Source organism: Myotis lucifugus, unplaced genomic scaffold (assembly GCF_000147115.1).
Source record: "Myotis lucifugus unplaced genomic scaffold, Myoluc2.0 scaffold_73, whole genome shotgun sequence".
Classification (NCBI taxonomy): Eukaryota; Metazoa; Chordata; class Mammalia; order Chiroptera; family Vespertilionidae; genus Myotis; species Myotis lucifugus.
In genome coordinates this window covers 920,993-936,190 of record NW_005871121.1, presented here as the reverse complement: position 1 = coordinate 936,190, position 15,198 = coordinate 920,993, and the positions used below count along the sequence as shown (strand labels likewise).

The 15,198-nt window shown below is 41.3% G+C and overlaps 1 protein-coding gene across 3 annotated transcripts in view; it reads right to left on the bottom strand.

Moving 5' to 3' along the window:
* GRM8 (glutamate metabotropic receptor 8) overlaps positions 1-14,382 on the bottom strand; it is a 709,328-nt gene extending 694,946 nt beyond the window's left edge. The window contains exon 1 of one of the 3 annotated variants that reach the window (XM_023755340.1): positions 13,567-14,382. In XM_023755340.1, coding sequence (XP_023611108.1) covers positions 13,567-14,076 — 510 coding nt within the window. In that variant the 5' untranslated portion in view covers positions 14,077-14,382. The remainder of the gene's footprint in view (positions 1-13,566) is intronic. The other 2 variants (XM_023755339.1, XM_023755341.1) reach the window with 2 other exon arrangements.
* Positions 14,383-15,198: the final 816 nt, after the last annotated feature.

Here is a 15,198-nt window from a genome sequence, read left to right as displayed (position 1 = left end):
CCTTAAAAGTGTGGTTCTGAACTCAATATCCTCCATTGACAATTTTGTCCTGTTTCTTTGTCTCCGCATTTTTTATGCTTTCTTGGTGCACCCCCTAGTGGTCTTTGTGCACAGTCTTGTTGTAGTTAAGCCTTGATTGTTGTAGTTAATACTAGGGGGATTTGACCTCCAGGCCAACTGGCTGTGAGAATCAGCTGTGTCTGCAGTGGGAAAACTTCTGTCTCTGGGGAGGTGCTAATCTAGCCTTTGCCTGAGGCTATCCGGCAAATGGCTCTGTGCGGGGCTTGGGCGGGGCGGGTTCCCGGGGATCAACAGGGCGGGCGGAGCGAGCAGTTATGGCTGCTCTCAGTCCCGTCCCCAGAGGCTCTGCCTCTCAGAGTCCCAGCATCCGCTGCAAACCTTGGAGAGAAAGCTGCCCTCGCGTTCCGACCGATGCCAGACAGTCCCGCTTCTCCTGTTTGAGTCTGGGTCCCTAGAGACTCACCCAGAACTGGAGCTCAGAGTCCAAGACTCCCTCCCGATTGAAAACGACAACCGCGCCCTCAGCCACCAGCCCGCTCCGTGCGTACCTCCGCACCTTTGTATTTTCCGCACTGCGCCTCCTCTGAGTCTCGGCACGCTGTTCTCCTTCCTTCTAGTTGAAGAATTTCCCCTCAGCCAGCCTTCCTGTGGTTCTGGGTGACATCCGTTCCATCTTTTAGTTGTATTTTTGAAGTGGTTGTGCGAGGCAGCAAACTCCGGTGTTTACCTATGCCGCCATCTTGGTTTCTCCCCAAAAACAGCTTTTTAAAGAAGTAATTACTTTGTGCCAAACTTCCTAAAACATTTGTGTTTATGATATTTAAAAACAGTGGACAGGTATCACATGATCTCACACATGCTGAATCTAATTAACAAAATAAACTGATGAACGGAGTGGATCCAGAGACGTGGGAGTATGGAACAGAGTATGGAATCTGGGTGGGGGGGGGGGGGGTAATTAACCAAGAACCTTGAATGCATATATGCATGGCCCCTGGCCACAGACAATGGGGCAGTGAGGGCCTGAGGGGTGGGGGAGGCGGGCTGGAGGGGTCAATGGGGTACAAAAGGGCACATGTGTAATACTTTCAACAATAAAGAACTATTTAAAAAATAAAATTTAATTTAAAAATAAATAAAAGCACAAAGTAAAATAAATAAATAAAAATAGTAAAAACAGTGGAACTCTGCTACTGAATTTAATTGAGTTAATATAAAACAAAGTACAATGGAAAACAGCATTTTTTTTCTCATAAAAAAGATTTTCTAACTGAAGATAGATAATTTAAGGGTAAGTCTTATCATGTAGATGTGGTCAGCATTATTTATATGTTTTACACTTATTATACTGCGAATCCTAAATTTGTACCACTTCACTAGAATGAAATATTAATGCTATTAGTTTAAACATCATGAAATTTTTAAAATAAGATGTTAAAATAATATTTATTCATCAAGCTTGGACCACTACAATATTTTAAATCACTTGATTAAATATCTATTTTTTTTAATCACGTTATGGCTGAAATTTAACTGTAATTATGGTCCAAAACTACTGGTTTTCATTTTGTTCCTCATAATTCAGAAAAATACTTAAGGGTAAATATAGGTGTGACGCTTAAAATCCCAAGTCTCCCAGCATGTGCTTAAACCCACCGTGTTTCGCATACAGACCCTTGACCCCCACGCTACCCCCAGGCCCCAGGACAGTGTTGGCACAATCAGCATGGAGGTGACAGGTGGGGCATTCGGTTAAGGAGTGATGCTGGGTTACTTTATTTTTGTTAGATAAGGAAGCTGTGGGGAAAATGTCCCCTACTTAATCTATTTTATTTTCAGCAAGGTGTCACCTGTAAATATTAATGTATAAATACACAAAACTTAACTAGGTACTTTAGCTGCATAAAAACAAAATAAAGTAATCCAAACTAAAAAAAAAAAATGGAATTTCTAGTATCTTCTTTCCTCAGGCACAATGAAAAAAAATTCCAAGGATTTAAAATTTCATCCCAGTGGTTTCAAGACAAGAAAATACATCCCATCAAACTCCCATATAAATTGTGGGTATGAGAGTAGAAAGTCCAAGTTCAAGGGCCACAGCATTAAGAAGAAAAGTAACCACTTATGCTGTTTACAATACAGAACCTATTTCCAAATCTCTCAAAACACTTCATATTTAGAATATTATAAAGTCTTTCCCTTACTGAGATCCCTGACCACTTCGTCAGAGAAAGTGCACATATGACTGCTCCCAGTTTACTCCAGGTCAGGAAGACGGAAGGAAGCAAGTGTGAGCCCCTCAAGGACGGTGGCTTTTCTTATTGGAATAAAGCAAATAAAATCGATTCACTGATCATGCATTTAATTTCTCTCTCGGCAATTAAATTGTGTATCCATGTTTGATGAGAAGAGAATAAAATAAACAGGATATGCAAGATATGCATGTGGCAGATGAGAAATGTTTCTTTTTTATCTTAAGCTACTCGATTTCCAAAGTGCAAAGCATGGGGGGCTGGAGGGCTTCTCCTGGATCCTCTTCAGTGGTTCTCAACCTTCCTAATGCCGCGACCCTTTAATACAGTTCTTCATGTTGTGGTGACCCCCAATTTCATTGTTACAAATTGACCATAATTAAAGCATAGTGATTAATCACAAAAACAATATGTAATTATATATGTGTTTTCCGATGGTCTTAGGCGACCCCTGTGAAAGGGTCGTTCGACCCCCAAAGGGGTAGCGACCCACAGGCTGAGAACCGCTGCCTAGCTCCTTCCTTGAATCCCACAGCAATTCACCTCCTTTATCTATTCCTGCCCCTGAATGAGAGGGCGTAGCATTCTGCCCTTTGGATGCTCTGTACCCACTTGCTTGGATTTTAACTGAGGCCTCGAGTTTTGTTTTCAGTGACAGCTGGGGACATAGCCTTTCAACCTTCCTCCTTTTGAATTCTCCTAGGAGACACTTAACATGATCCTTTCAAGTTTTGTCATAGGAGAGATGCCATGAGGGAGAAATGAGGTTTCCACTTCCATTTTCACATTCAGGTCCAGGACGCAGGGATTTCCCCACACCTGGTTTCTGGAAGAGCCCTTCTCCTCTCCTGGCCTCACGGTTTATATCCTGCTACCCATCGCTCTGGGCCAAGCCCCATCCCACATGACCACACAAAGCCTTCACTGATCACTGCAGCTTCCTGAGGTGAAGCTGGTCTTCTACAGCCTGGCACCACACTGTAGCCTTACATGGTTTTATATTGTTCATTGTTATTGTATAGGTGTTCATGGTTTCTCCCCAACTAGATTCTGAGCTTGGATGTGAAGGCTTAGAATCTTCTACTTCCTTCATAATTATCCCCTGCAGTGGTTCTCAATCTTCCTAATGCCACGACCCTCATGTTGTGACCCAACCATAAAATTATTTTCGTTGCTACTTCATAACTGTAATTTTGCTACTGTTATGAATTGTAATGTAAATATCTGATGTGCAGGATGTATTTAGGCGACCCCTGTGAAAGGGTCGTTCGACCCCCAAAGGGGTCGTGACCCACAGGTTGAGAACCGCTGCCTAGAGTGTCCAAAAACTATGTTCATGGATGCTGACTACATACCTACTGGAGAATTGATTATTACCTATTTAAGTAACGAAGGAGAGTAAGTGGATAGTATGCTGGCATTTTTTCATCTTATTCTGCTTCTCTTGGTGGAAAATAAAAAAGAGATTTAATACTTACTGAGCTTAAAGACTATCCCAGGAATTGTTTAGCATTATCTCACAACACTCTGATAGAGTTCTGCACTTCCTAACCAGACCACAGAATTCTACGTTGTGAAAATATCATTTCTCTTTCCCCTTGAAGTCCTTTTACACTGAGTACATTATCCATAGTTGATTACAGTGAAAATTTAATGGGACATAATTACAAACAGATAGAGCAAGATTAGTCCCAGTGTGAGTCAAAATTGAATATTTAGGTGTCCCCAAAAAATGTATATACATTTTAATAGCTGACAGCTCAATTTTAAAAATGAAATGTATTTTAATAAACACTGCCTTTATCATTAGTCAAAGTGTGTATACTCTTGGGGGGACACCCTATGTTTTTCTAGTTGTCTGAAAATGAATGTGACTTCTGAATTATTTTAGAGCTTACATCCTGACATCTATACCAGAAGGTGACAGGTGTAAGTGTTATGTAGGCCATCCCTGGGAGAGAGGGAAATTATACCCTCAATATAAGGGTAGTGTTCTTTGTCCAGAGGAGGCCTGTGTTAGGTCATTGTACCAAACACAGCGAAGAAAGGGAATTCCAACCCAAAAGACTAACGTAAAGGCTGCCACCCACACTTGGGGTGAGGCGGCTGCTTATCCTCAACCACAACGCCACCTCTTCTACCATCAAACCGGGGTCCTGGGAAAGAATCCACAGGAGCCAGAATTTTTTGTTGTTGTTTCAAAACTGAAATCTAGTGGCACTTTTGTTTGGGTGTTGGAACAGCACTGAAATTTAGCACAGCTTATCTTTGGGTCACCCGTTCTTTTAGAAAACTCTTAGCACCGAACAACAGGGATTTCAAAAGAACAGCAGTACATGACTTTCTTAGCTCAGTTGGCTGGAGCATGGGGTTCATGAGGTGCCAGGCTCATGTCTGGCCTTTGGACAAACAAGATATCCTTGCTCCCTGCCAGAGCCTATTTGGACCTATCAGTTGTGCTGTTTCTTGGCCAATGACTACACCTTTCATGCCAATCTGCCATTGTCCATAAAATAAAGCAATTCGCTAAGGATGTTGAGAAATTGGAGAGGCATAACTCCAAATGAATATCCTACTGATGGTGACCATCAACCTCCTCCTCCTCGTTCTCATCATCAGAACAAACACGGTGCTATGTGCCAGGGACCTTGCTTAGGACTTCATGCAATTTGTCTTATTTATCTTTATTTAAAATCTTATGAAGGAGGTGCTATTATCATCCACTCTTCAGATAAGCAAGCTAAGAAAGAGACAGATGAACTAGTGTGATTAAGGTAATATAGCTAATAAGCATTACATCAGAATCTGTAGGCAGTCTGACTACAGAGCCTGACCTACTTCATATAACTCATATTCATCTGTTTTATTCAAAAGAAAACCAGCACCACTAGATAAGTATATTATAATAATCTATAATTTGAATAGATAGCACCTGATGATAAATATCTATAGGTCACAAATGTCTATACAACACATCTGCATAAGGATGACATGCCATTTGTTCTATAAGCAATATAAATGCAAATATTCTCAGAACTGAGATGATAAATAATTTTGAGAACTCTAATGTACAGAATTGTCACAATGTAAACACTGAAAGGGTAAGAAACAGTACAAGCACTAATCAAAGCTAGAGGTCACACTCCATCCACGTGAAAGGAAGCAAGGTGAGATGCTGGAGCAAGAATATGTCACCATCTTCACATCCCTAGGGAACCCAGGGTGTCACTATGTGGGACACAGAGACGGATCCATGACTTCTCCAAAGCGGGGAGTAAATCATAGATCTGAGGCTACATTATGCCAAGGAACCCAGCCTCCCCAAGCTCAGAGGGAGACTGATGGCCAACATTGAGGACGCATGCCTCTTAGCTTGCTGGGCCTAACGGAGTAAAGCAGCAGAGATTTGGCCTCATTCTGGAAACAGATAAAGGTGGCTTTGAACAATGCTATCCCTGGACCCCTTCCCACCCCACCAGCCTTGTGCTCATTATGTATTTAAAATACATAAAGATGACACGCATATTTTTAGGTTATTAAGAGTGCTTAAAGAGAGGAAAAGTGCCTAATTACGGCTAAAAGAGATGTCTCTCTTTTGCCAGAGAATGTGTTTCTTCAATTAAATGGGTAAATAGGCCGCTTTCCCCACTGTGGGGAAAGCAGCGCCTCTTGTGACCCTCTATTGATGAAGACCGCTGTGGAATGCCATTTGCAATCTCGTTGCATAATGGAAATCAGGAGGTAGCTGTCATGGTTTCTGAAGACAAATTGCTGGTAGCTGAGACGAATCATAGCCTCTTCCGTCTCTGACTGTTCTCACTTTCCAGCTAATGTGGACCTTACAGTCTAGGTTTCTTAAATCAGTCAGCTCTGCTGTCACAGGTAGTAAAAATGGTAATCTGAGTGACTCTGCTTTAGAAATTGTGTTCAAGTAACCATCACACTGACCATTATTCCTGAGCCATGCATTATTTAGTAAGAAACACAACTTCCAAAAGGGCACACAATTAAAAATAGATCCATACAGCAGCTGCTGTGATTATGACCAATACAAACAGAAATCCAACCGGGCCTGAGTCAAAAGAAGAAAGACTGTGCCCGACCGAACATTGTTCAATCTCATTTTTGCTTTGTGTCCTTTGACTTGCAAAGTCAGCCAGCCAGCGAGCGATTTGTAGGGAGCGGGGGTTCTCAAAGTGTGGTCTGCAAAACAGCAGTGTCGGCATCACCTGGGAACTGTTGGAAATGCAGTCTCAGACCCCAACCAGACCTACTGACTCAGAAACTGAAGGTGGGCTCAGCAATCTGTGTTTTCACGAGTCCTCTGGGTGATTCTGATTCATGCTAAAGTCTGAGAACTGCTGGGTGGGAGCCCGGGGGCAACCTTCAGATTGTAAGACTTCCTAGGAAGGTACGACCTTTGGTTGCAAAACACTATCTTCAGGAGACTCTGGGAGGAAACCTATCCTGAAACCAAATAAAACCATTGCAATCTTCAATTTTTTGTAGACTTAAAACTTTCTCTAAAATAATTAGTCTATAAAATCTTTTTAAAACCACTGCAGTCTTTAGGATGAATGAGTAGAAGAGCACAAGACTTTCCTGATGTGAATTTGTTTCTTTATTTACCTACACCCGGATTCCCTCTAGAAAGGTTTTCAGACAACTTCTTAAACAAAATATATATAGCATCCAGTCACAAGCCATTCTCTTGGAAAGACTCCTCATTATTTAAACAACCTCATCACTTAAAACACCCACAAGATAGGCATTCATCACTAAGTAAGCTCTTGAGATGTCTCCAGTATTCACTGTAGGATTTCAGACCTTTCAAGGGAAAAGAAAGATTCAATTTCAATTCACCTAGTTAAAAATGTGTTCCTTCTCCACCCAATGAGAGTTGCAACGCTCCTTTAGCAGTCTGAGCATATGATCACTACACTGATTCTGAGTTACTACATGGCATGAGGAGCCACAGCCTGTGATGTGTGCCTGTGTTGTGAGTCAGCCTTATAGCAAGGTGTTTGTGGTAATTCATTAATTCAGCCCCTTTGCTGGCCCAAGAAAGGGCTCTACCATTGCAACATTCACTCTAGAGCAAATAGTGCTTGAATGAGTCTCTAGCATTGTTTTCACTTTTTTAATATATTTTATTGATTTTTTTTTTACAGAGAGGAAGGGAGAGGGATAGAGATTTAGAAACATTGATGAGAGAGAAACATTGATCAGCTGCCTCCTGCACACCCCCTACTGGGGATGTGCCTGCAACCAGGGTACATGCCCTTGACCAGAATGGAACCTGGGACCTTTCAGTCCGCAGGCCTACCCACTGAGCCAAACCGGTTAGGGCTCTACTTTTTTTCAAATGATAAATGATCTTAAGAAATTAGAGGGAAGTAAGCTATCAGTAAGGGATTTATTGAATAAATTAAGGTCTATTCTTATAATTAAAAACCAAGCAGCTGTTAAAAATTAAGCTTTATAGTTCTCAATTCTGGACAAATGTCAGAATAACCTGGTGATTATTTAAAATATACCAATTCCAGGGCTCCACCCCAATTTTGTTGGTCTTGGATAGGGTTTGGGCATCAGCACTTAAAAAAAAAACTATCCACATGAGGCTAATGTGCCTCCAGGGTTGAGAATTACTGAGGTAGATCTATATTAACCAACATGGAAATCTCTCCCAGACATATTGTTACATGAAAAAGAAAATCATAAGACACATACCTATTAATAAAATTCTGTTTGTATATGTGTGTGTGTGATTTTATTAACAGATATGTGGTTTCTTCCCATTTTACACTATTTACTTATTCATTGCTTATCATTTTAAAAATGAAAATGTGCTTATGTCGTTTACTTATTTAATGTATAATGTTAAAAATCTGTTTAGAGAAAATGTGAATTGGTTTTTTTAAAAGTGAGGAAACACATGAAAATGGGAACTCCCAAAATATATCATGTCTCCTTTTTCCCCTTCTCCCTCCTTCTATCCTTTTTCTCAGAGTATAAAAGTAAAATACACAAAATTCCACTTCTTTCCTACCTGCCCAAAGCCTATTATTTCCAGGACTTGGGATAGGAGAAATACAGTTCATTCGTTCATTTCTTCATTCATTCATTTAACAGACACTTTGGAAGGTTCCCAGACAGGCCCACACTAAGTGCTGGAAATACAACAACAAACAAGATTTACGTGCCCTCGTGGAGATCCTGGAGATCATGCTGCCCTTGTTGAGTTTTGTTACATTAACAAAGAAAGTTAATCTGTCCAGAGAAGTGAAAAAGGGCTTCCCAAAGTACAGATGGACCCTCATTCTAGAGGTAATGGTAGCCATTATCAGAGTTCTAAGAAGGGGAGTGACTTTACCAAGTCTGCTTTACAAAGGTAATTTAGAGCTTACTGCAATAGCAAAGAATTGCAATCTTCAATTTCCCATTTATCTATTTGCCATCAAGTGAGATTTGACATCAAATGTTACCTCCTGCTGAGTTTATTGACTGGGCTCATTTATCTGTCCATCTCACTAGATGAGCTTGGCTATGGAAGATGTACCTTTTCAGAGTTTACAGTTAATAAAGCCCATTGTATGCAATAAATAGCTCGCAACACGTTTGGCTTTATGGAAGTGGTTGCTACAATTAGCAGAGTCTCTTGGAAGAAAATACATCTTTGTAAACATAGCCAGGCAGGCAAAGGCTTCCACCAGGGTAACGGGGTGCCTCAGTGCTTCATTTACTTACACAAAGGTCAATGTTAGCCATTTATAACCAGGACACTGCCACGTAGGAAGAAATTTTCTAACCCGCCCACAGGCAGACTTCTATTTGAAAGACTCACTTGATTGCTCTGGGAAGTATACACTACAGACTATGTAACTCTTATCCTTCAAGAGTAGAAAATTAACTCCCTGGGTAAAGTTGACTAGGAAAACATGAGCGAGAGAAATTAAACCTGACACTGTCTTTTTATAACCCCAATGCATCTATGTAGACATTAATGTGCATCACCTTCAAGCACCAATGTGCTATTTTTAACATGGAATGTTCGATCTTTGCTCAAAGTAAGAAAGGTGTTTTGAGGAACAGATTTGCTCTAATTTGAAGGAGAGAGGTGGAAATGTTCTAGAAAATGGAAAAAAAAATCTGAGCTCCTTATAAAACATACGCAAATTCCTCCAAAGGACTTAATGAAACAAATTTAAATTATGGGCTTCCCGGTCAACATTTCCAAAAGGCCTTCTCATTATTTTTTTTAAATTCTTTTCAAACTGCACCAGCTCTGAGAGCGGCTTCCTTTTTTCCTTCATCTCTCTGCAATCCAGGAGCCACCACGCTGACATTTTCCCCTCTGTGTGGGATGGAGCGGTTCTGGCTTTGCGGTTCTGCAGTTACATGTCACATTATCATAATTGATAGTACTATTATCTAAAACCATTAACTTGCTATAGAGATTAAACAATCGCCCAGGTGACCACTCTGCCCCCATGTTAAGCTATATATAAAGAGGGTGTGTGTGTGTGTGTGTGTGTGTGTGTGTGTGTGTGTGGAGACACAGTCGTATTTCTAAAAGATTCAGTTCATTAAAGTCTTGTTCTGTAACTCTCAAATTTGTTTTCGCTCACAACTCACCTGGGAACTGTGAGACACTTCAGTCATTAAAATGGTTCCTAGAGAGGGCCTTGGAGGCATGCACTCACTCACTGGGTCGTGGCATTTGCTAAGCCACACACACCACCCCTGGGGCATGAGGAGAGTCCTGTGGGCGCAGACCCCAGGGCAGCTTCTGCACCCAGAGGTGTCCGGCTCTACCCGCTGCCCAAATGTCCTCCAGGTGCAGTCCTGGGAGCTAAATGAACACCCCCCCCCCACTGATGCCTGGATCCGCTTTACAAACACAAATTATTTCATTCAATATTTAGTGATCCTGCAGAAGATAGAATCCTCCTCTGACTTCAACACAGACATACTATATGCAGATGACTGATAACCTTTCCGGAAACCAGACTTCAATTAAGAGAACATCGAGGGATACAAGGACAGGCTGCCACAGGAGGGGCAAGACGGAAGGACGGGAAGATGGAGAGGCCCGCAGATTGACTCCTTCACAAGGGAGCCCACACTAAATTACTGCATGCCTTTACCAGACTGTCTAAAAAAAAAAGGAACTGAGAAATCTGGAGATTACTTACAATTTTAGCCCAAATATTTTCTACACAGTTTTAAACAGATCCCAGCTGCATTCTAAAAACCCCCAAGTAACATTTATTGTTGAGCAGGACAGAGAGTAAATGCATTAATCAAGACCTTGCTCACATCCCTTATCGTCAGGGTTAAATATTTGTATATTTTCAAACCAAGATGCTCTACCTTCTTCAACTTCATCAATCCAGGAATAAGTGGCAATATACTGATACCCATGCATCACTGTAGATTCTGTGGGTCTTATGCTGTCCTGGAGGAGCCCAAGCTCCATAAAACTGTCCTAAATGTTGACCTGTATTCAAGTCAGAGCGCTTGACTTAATAAAATTACTAATTTTTAAAATGGAACTATAGGCCAATCCCAAAGTGTTAATTTTATAATTATAACTTTAATAGCTATTCTAATATTTCATGTCAGCCCAGCATCTGTGTGTTTAAACAGGACATATTTATATATTAATGGAAACATTTTCTAATTCTAAAAGTGACCATCATCATTTCATAATTAATATTATTGTGAAGTGCTGCCTGGAGGTCTCATAGAAATCATCAAAGTAACACAACAAGTTGTAATTATCGCATTCATGTGGCTTCATGCTGAGCTGGAAGATGGGCTGAGCACCTATATCCTCTCCCTTACTTTTAAAAGACACAAATTTTTCAAGCCTGATAATTTGATTAATAAATACATTCACTTCTATAAATTAAATGGTCACTCCGTGCCAGGGTACTAATCTCCGTTATGACATTCACCATAACCAATGTCCCCTCCAGGCTAAAGTCTTTCACTCCTTGTGCTCTTGCCCCTTTATGCGCAGACCATGTCTCAGAAATTGGATGGAGCATTGGGCTCTGCCCAAAGAGCCGATGGCAATTCTCCCACTGGGTGACCCAAAAGCGTAAGGAGAGAACCGGCCAGTCCATAGGGGAAGAACAGAGCAGAAAAGAAGCCAGGTCCAGACTGCATAAAAGCAAAACCCGCCCTTCAGGTGGCCCGAGGAGGTGCCCAGCTTCCCTTTGGCAGCCCAAGCGGGCAAAGGACATGGCCAGATCCTAGTAGAACCCTTCACCTGCATTTTCTCATTAAATCCATCCAACAACCTAACACAATGTTAATATCCCCATTTTACAGATAAGCTGATTCTGTGCCACAATTGATGTAAACAAGCTCTGAGAATCTCAAATAAGCACTTAACCACTTCCACCCCATGCTCAAATCCTTGCCTAACGGGGCACCAGACTACAGGAAGAAGAAGGATTCCGAGTATTTCTGGTGGGATGGATGGGAACCAGAACTAGCCCATTAGGGGAAGGTAACAGAAGGAAGGGAGAAAATCTTCATGAAGGTTTACCTCTTCTCTAAAAGTGAGTGTTGTTGGGCCATAGTTGCTGAGTTGGGAACAGAAAGAGATGCTCTGGAGAAAGCAGGGAAGATCAAGTCAGAGAAGAGAAGTGGGAAGGTGGCTGGAGTGGGACATCACCCCAAGCAGAAAATGCCATGTGGCTCGGAGTGGGGACTGCTGGGAGAAGTCCCAGGTCCCGGGATGTGAGGAAACCCTGCAGAGACCTGGTTCTGCATCTTGCCTCTGGACAAGGGGTCAGCTAAGCCCTGGATAAATTATTAACAACTTGCCAGTTTGCCTTGAAAGTTTCCAGAGATGAAGAATTAGAGAGCCCTTGGCGGCCTGTTTTAATCGGTGTCCTCCTCCCGGCATGGGGCTCTTCCTAATGTCCTGCTCAAATGTGTCAGAATTCCCTAAAGCCTGTTTGTGCCCGTTCAGTGCTGCTCAGACACAGAGCTGCTTCTGCTCAGCAGCATCCTCATTTGAGAAAATGCCATCCATCTGAAAAGAGTCATTAAGCTGCCTCTTAGCATTCTCTTGTCCAAACTAAGGGAATTCATTCAGAAGCTGGACAGCCACTTTGGGGGTGAAGGGTGTTACAGAGAGGATTACAGCGCATGAAGTGAACCACACTAGATGGTCCTCCGAGATATCTTCCCAACCAGAAAGCCTTTGATTCAATTCCTTTTATCTTTATTGTGAAGCAAGTTTCCCATCACTTTGTTCACTTTTGTCACTAGATCTGTCACCTAATTCTCCATATTCTTTAATATGTTTAAATGTAATATGCATAGGAACAGTTTCTCAATACCAAGCAAAGCCTCATTAGTTCAGAGTAAGTTGGAAAAGGCATGTTCCAGAGTAGGAAATCAGAATGAAAAGTATTTTCAATTTTAAAAATTGTCATTACAAAAGACTACATAATGGATATTAACAAATAAAATGAGAAAGTTAATGAAAGATGGTGAGTTACAGTAACTATTTTTATGGCACTTTATACTCTCACGGTGTTGTTACATACATCATTTTATTTTGCCAATTTTATTCAATATGTAAATGTAATTTATAGGTAATAGATCATCTGAATAGAAATCTAAGTCAAAAAATATTGAATTATCTTGCTAAATTTGAACTTTTAACTCAATAAGAATTATATATAATTATTCCAAGGCTGCATCAGGGCAGTCTGAATTAATGAGGTTCTGCTCTTCTGTAGCCATAATAAACCTGACAATTTTATGGCCACCTTAGCCCAGCGTGTCACTCCCATCTACACATTAGTAATAAATACTGTTTCTTCACACAGGAACTTTTGTCATAACAGAGCATCCCACTTTAAAGAACTTTCACCAAGTAAATTATCTAATATCTCAAATACCATAGCAATGTTGCCTATGATAAATGTGTGAAGAGTTCATTATACTCTCTAAAAATACTTGCTTTGATTTTAAATGAGCCTCAGTAAAGAAGATATTCCAGGATGTTGAAGACTCAACATGTCACAGAAATTATCATCTTTCTGTTTGTTCAGAAAAAGAACAGTCACGATTAGTTCTAAATAATGGAACTAAATTAACACGTGTAGAAACCCAGACACGGAATCCTCTATTTGGGAAACCTAGTGACCCTGAAGGGGATCAATGAGCATCTTCATCATCTTCGCTTTCTTCTTAACCCTGCAGTTGGTGTCAGAACAATTTATTATTCTTTCAGAATGGTCAGAAAGACAATGCCTTTACCTACCTTAAAAAGTCTTAAAATGTTAGCAACCATGATGGACACGGAGCTGGCTGCAGCACCTATGACTCCAGATATCTTGTCGGGCTTGGTGAAAATGGGTGGGTCCCCATTCGCACACTTCACATCCGAAGCATCTTTCTCGATCAGCGCCTGCACGAACGTCAGCGACTGCTCCAGAGCATAGGTGTCCCTGGAGCATGTGTCAAGGATCCGGACACCCAGAGTGATATTTGAGAGGAGGTCAGGGTCCTTATTAATCTGGTCGATGGCATAAAGCATGGCCTCCAGTCTGTGGATCCCCTTTTCCTTCTTCAGCTCCCCACAAGGCACCCCTCTCTCTCCCTTTGCATGGACAGGGAAGAGACCCCCCAGAATGATGTCCCCATCCATGCGTATGGAATGGGCATACTCCTGGCTGTGAGTTCTTTGCATCATCGTGAGGATCCAGTAGAACTTGGCGGTCAGGAGGAAGAAACAAGGGCAAGAGGCTGATCGCTTTCCCTCGCATACCATTTTCTCCACAGGTGGTGTAGCAATCCAAGACCCAAAGTTTATTCTTGCCACAGAAGAAGGGGGACCACCTGAGGCCGCACCTTCTGGAGGCTACCATCAGGCCCCCTGAGAAAGGCTCTGTGGGCTTCAGCAAGTTTTCTTGATTGGAATGTCACAGTCAGACCTCTAAGGTTCAATTTTATTTCCATATAAAGTCAACTTGCCTGGAATGGTGCAAAAATCAGAACAACCGCCGAGGTTCTGATGTTGGGATGAGGTCAACAATCCATGTCCTTGAAATCAGCCCTGCAGCAGAATTATTCCTGGGGGCAGGAGAAGGGAAAAGGGGGTTCAGTTCAATGGGTCTACATTTTTCATAGTTTTAAGCCCTGTTACACCAGCTTTTTTTTTTTTGGCTTAACTTCCCCTATTCAGCAAGAAGCTAATTCTTTTTGTCCCCCTATGATTCTGAACACCTGGCTGCACTGCATCTAAACAGAGAGATTGATGACACTTTTGGAGCTGAGGAAAAGTATCAGAAACTAGGTTGATTCTCCCAAGCCAGAAAGTATTTTTATTTACCAGTTTATTTCAATAAATCTAATTTCCGTGAAGGTAAAAATCCTGTGATTGATGGCATTCTTTCTTTTCAAATCTGTTTGTAGTTTTTATAGCTGTCTGAATTTAGCATTTAAATTTTGACCACAAAATCATCATGAAAGGTTCTTTTCTGTGATGTATTCAACAAGCCAGTTGTCTGTTAATGACATTTTTTTGGTGCCTCAGATTTCCCAGTAGAAAAAAAAGTGATTATTCAAACACACACACACACACACACACACACACACGGAAGAAATCCACTCCAGGAGCCCACACTGTATAAGTTTCATAGCTTTTGAAAAGATTTCCCATACAATGTCAGTTATTTCATATAAATTATCTTATTGTTCTGTGATAACAAAACAAAGACTCGAAAATTAAGCACATAGGGAGGGTTATGGGTGAAGATATTCCTGTTACCACTGTCAGAGTTTCCAATAGAATGAGTCAGGGTGGAAGCAATGGGCATGTTTACAGTCCTAAAGTAAACATTCCTTGATCCTAGACTCACTAGGAGCAAATCAGAGCTGGAGATCCATTGAA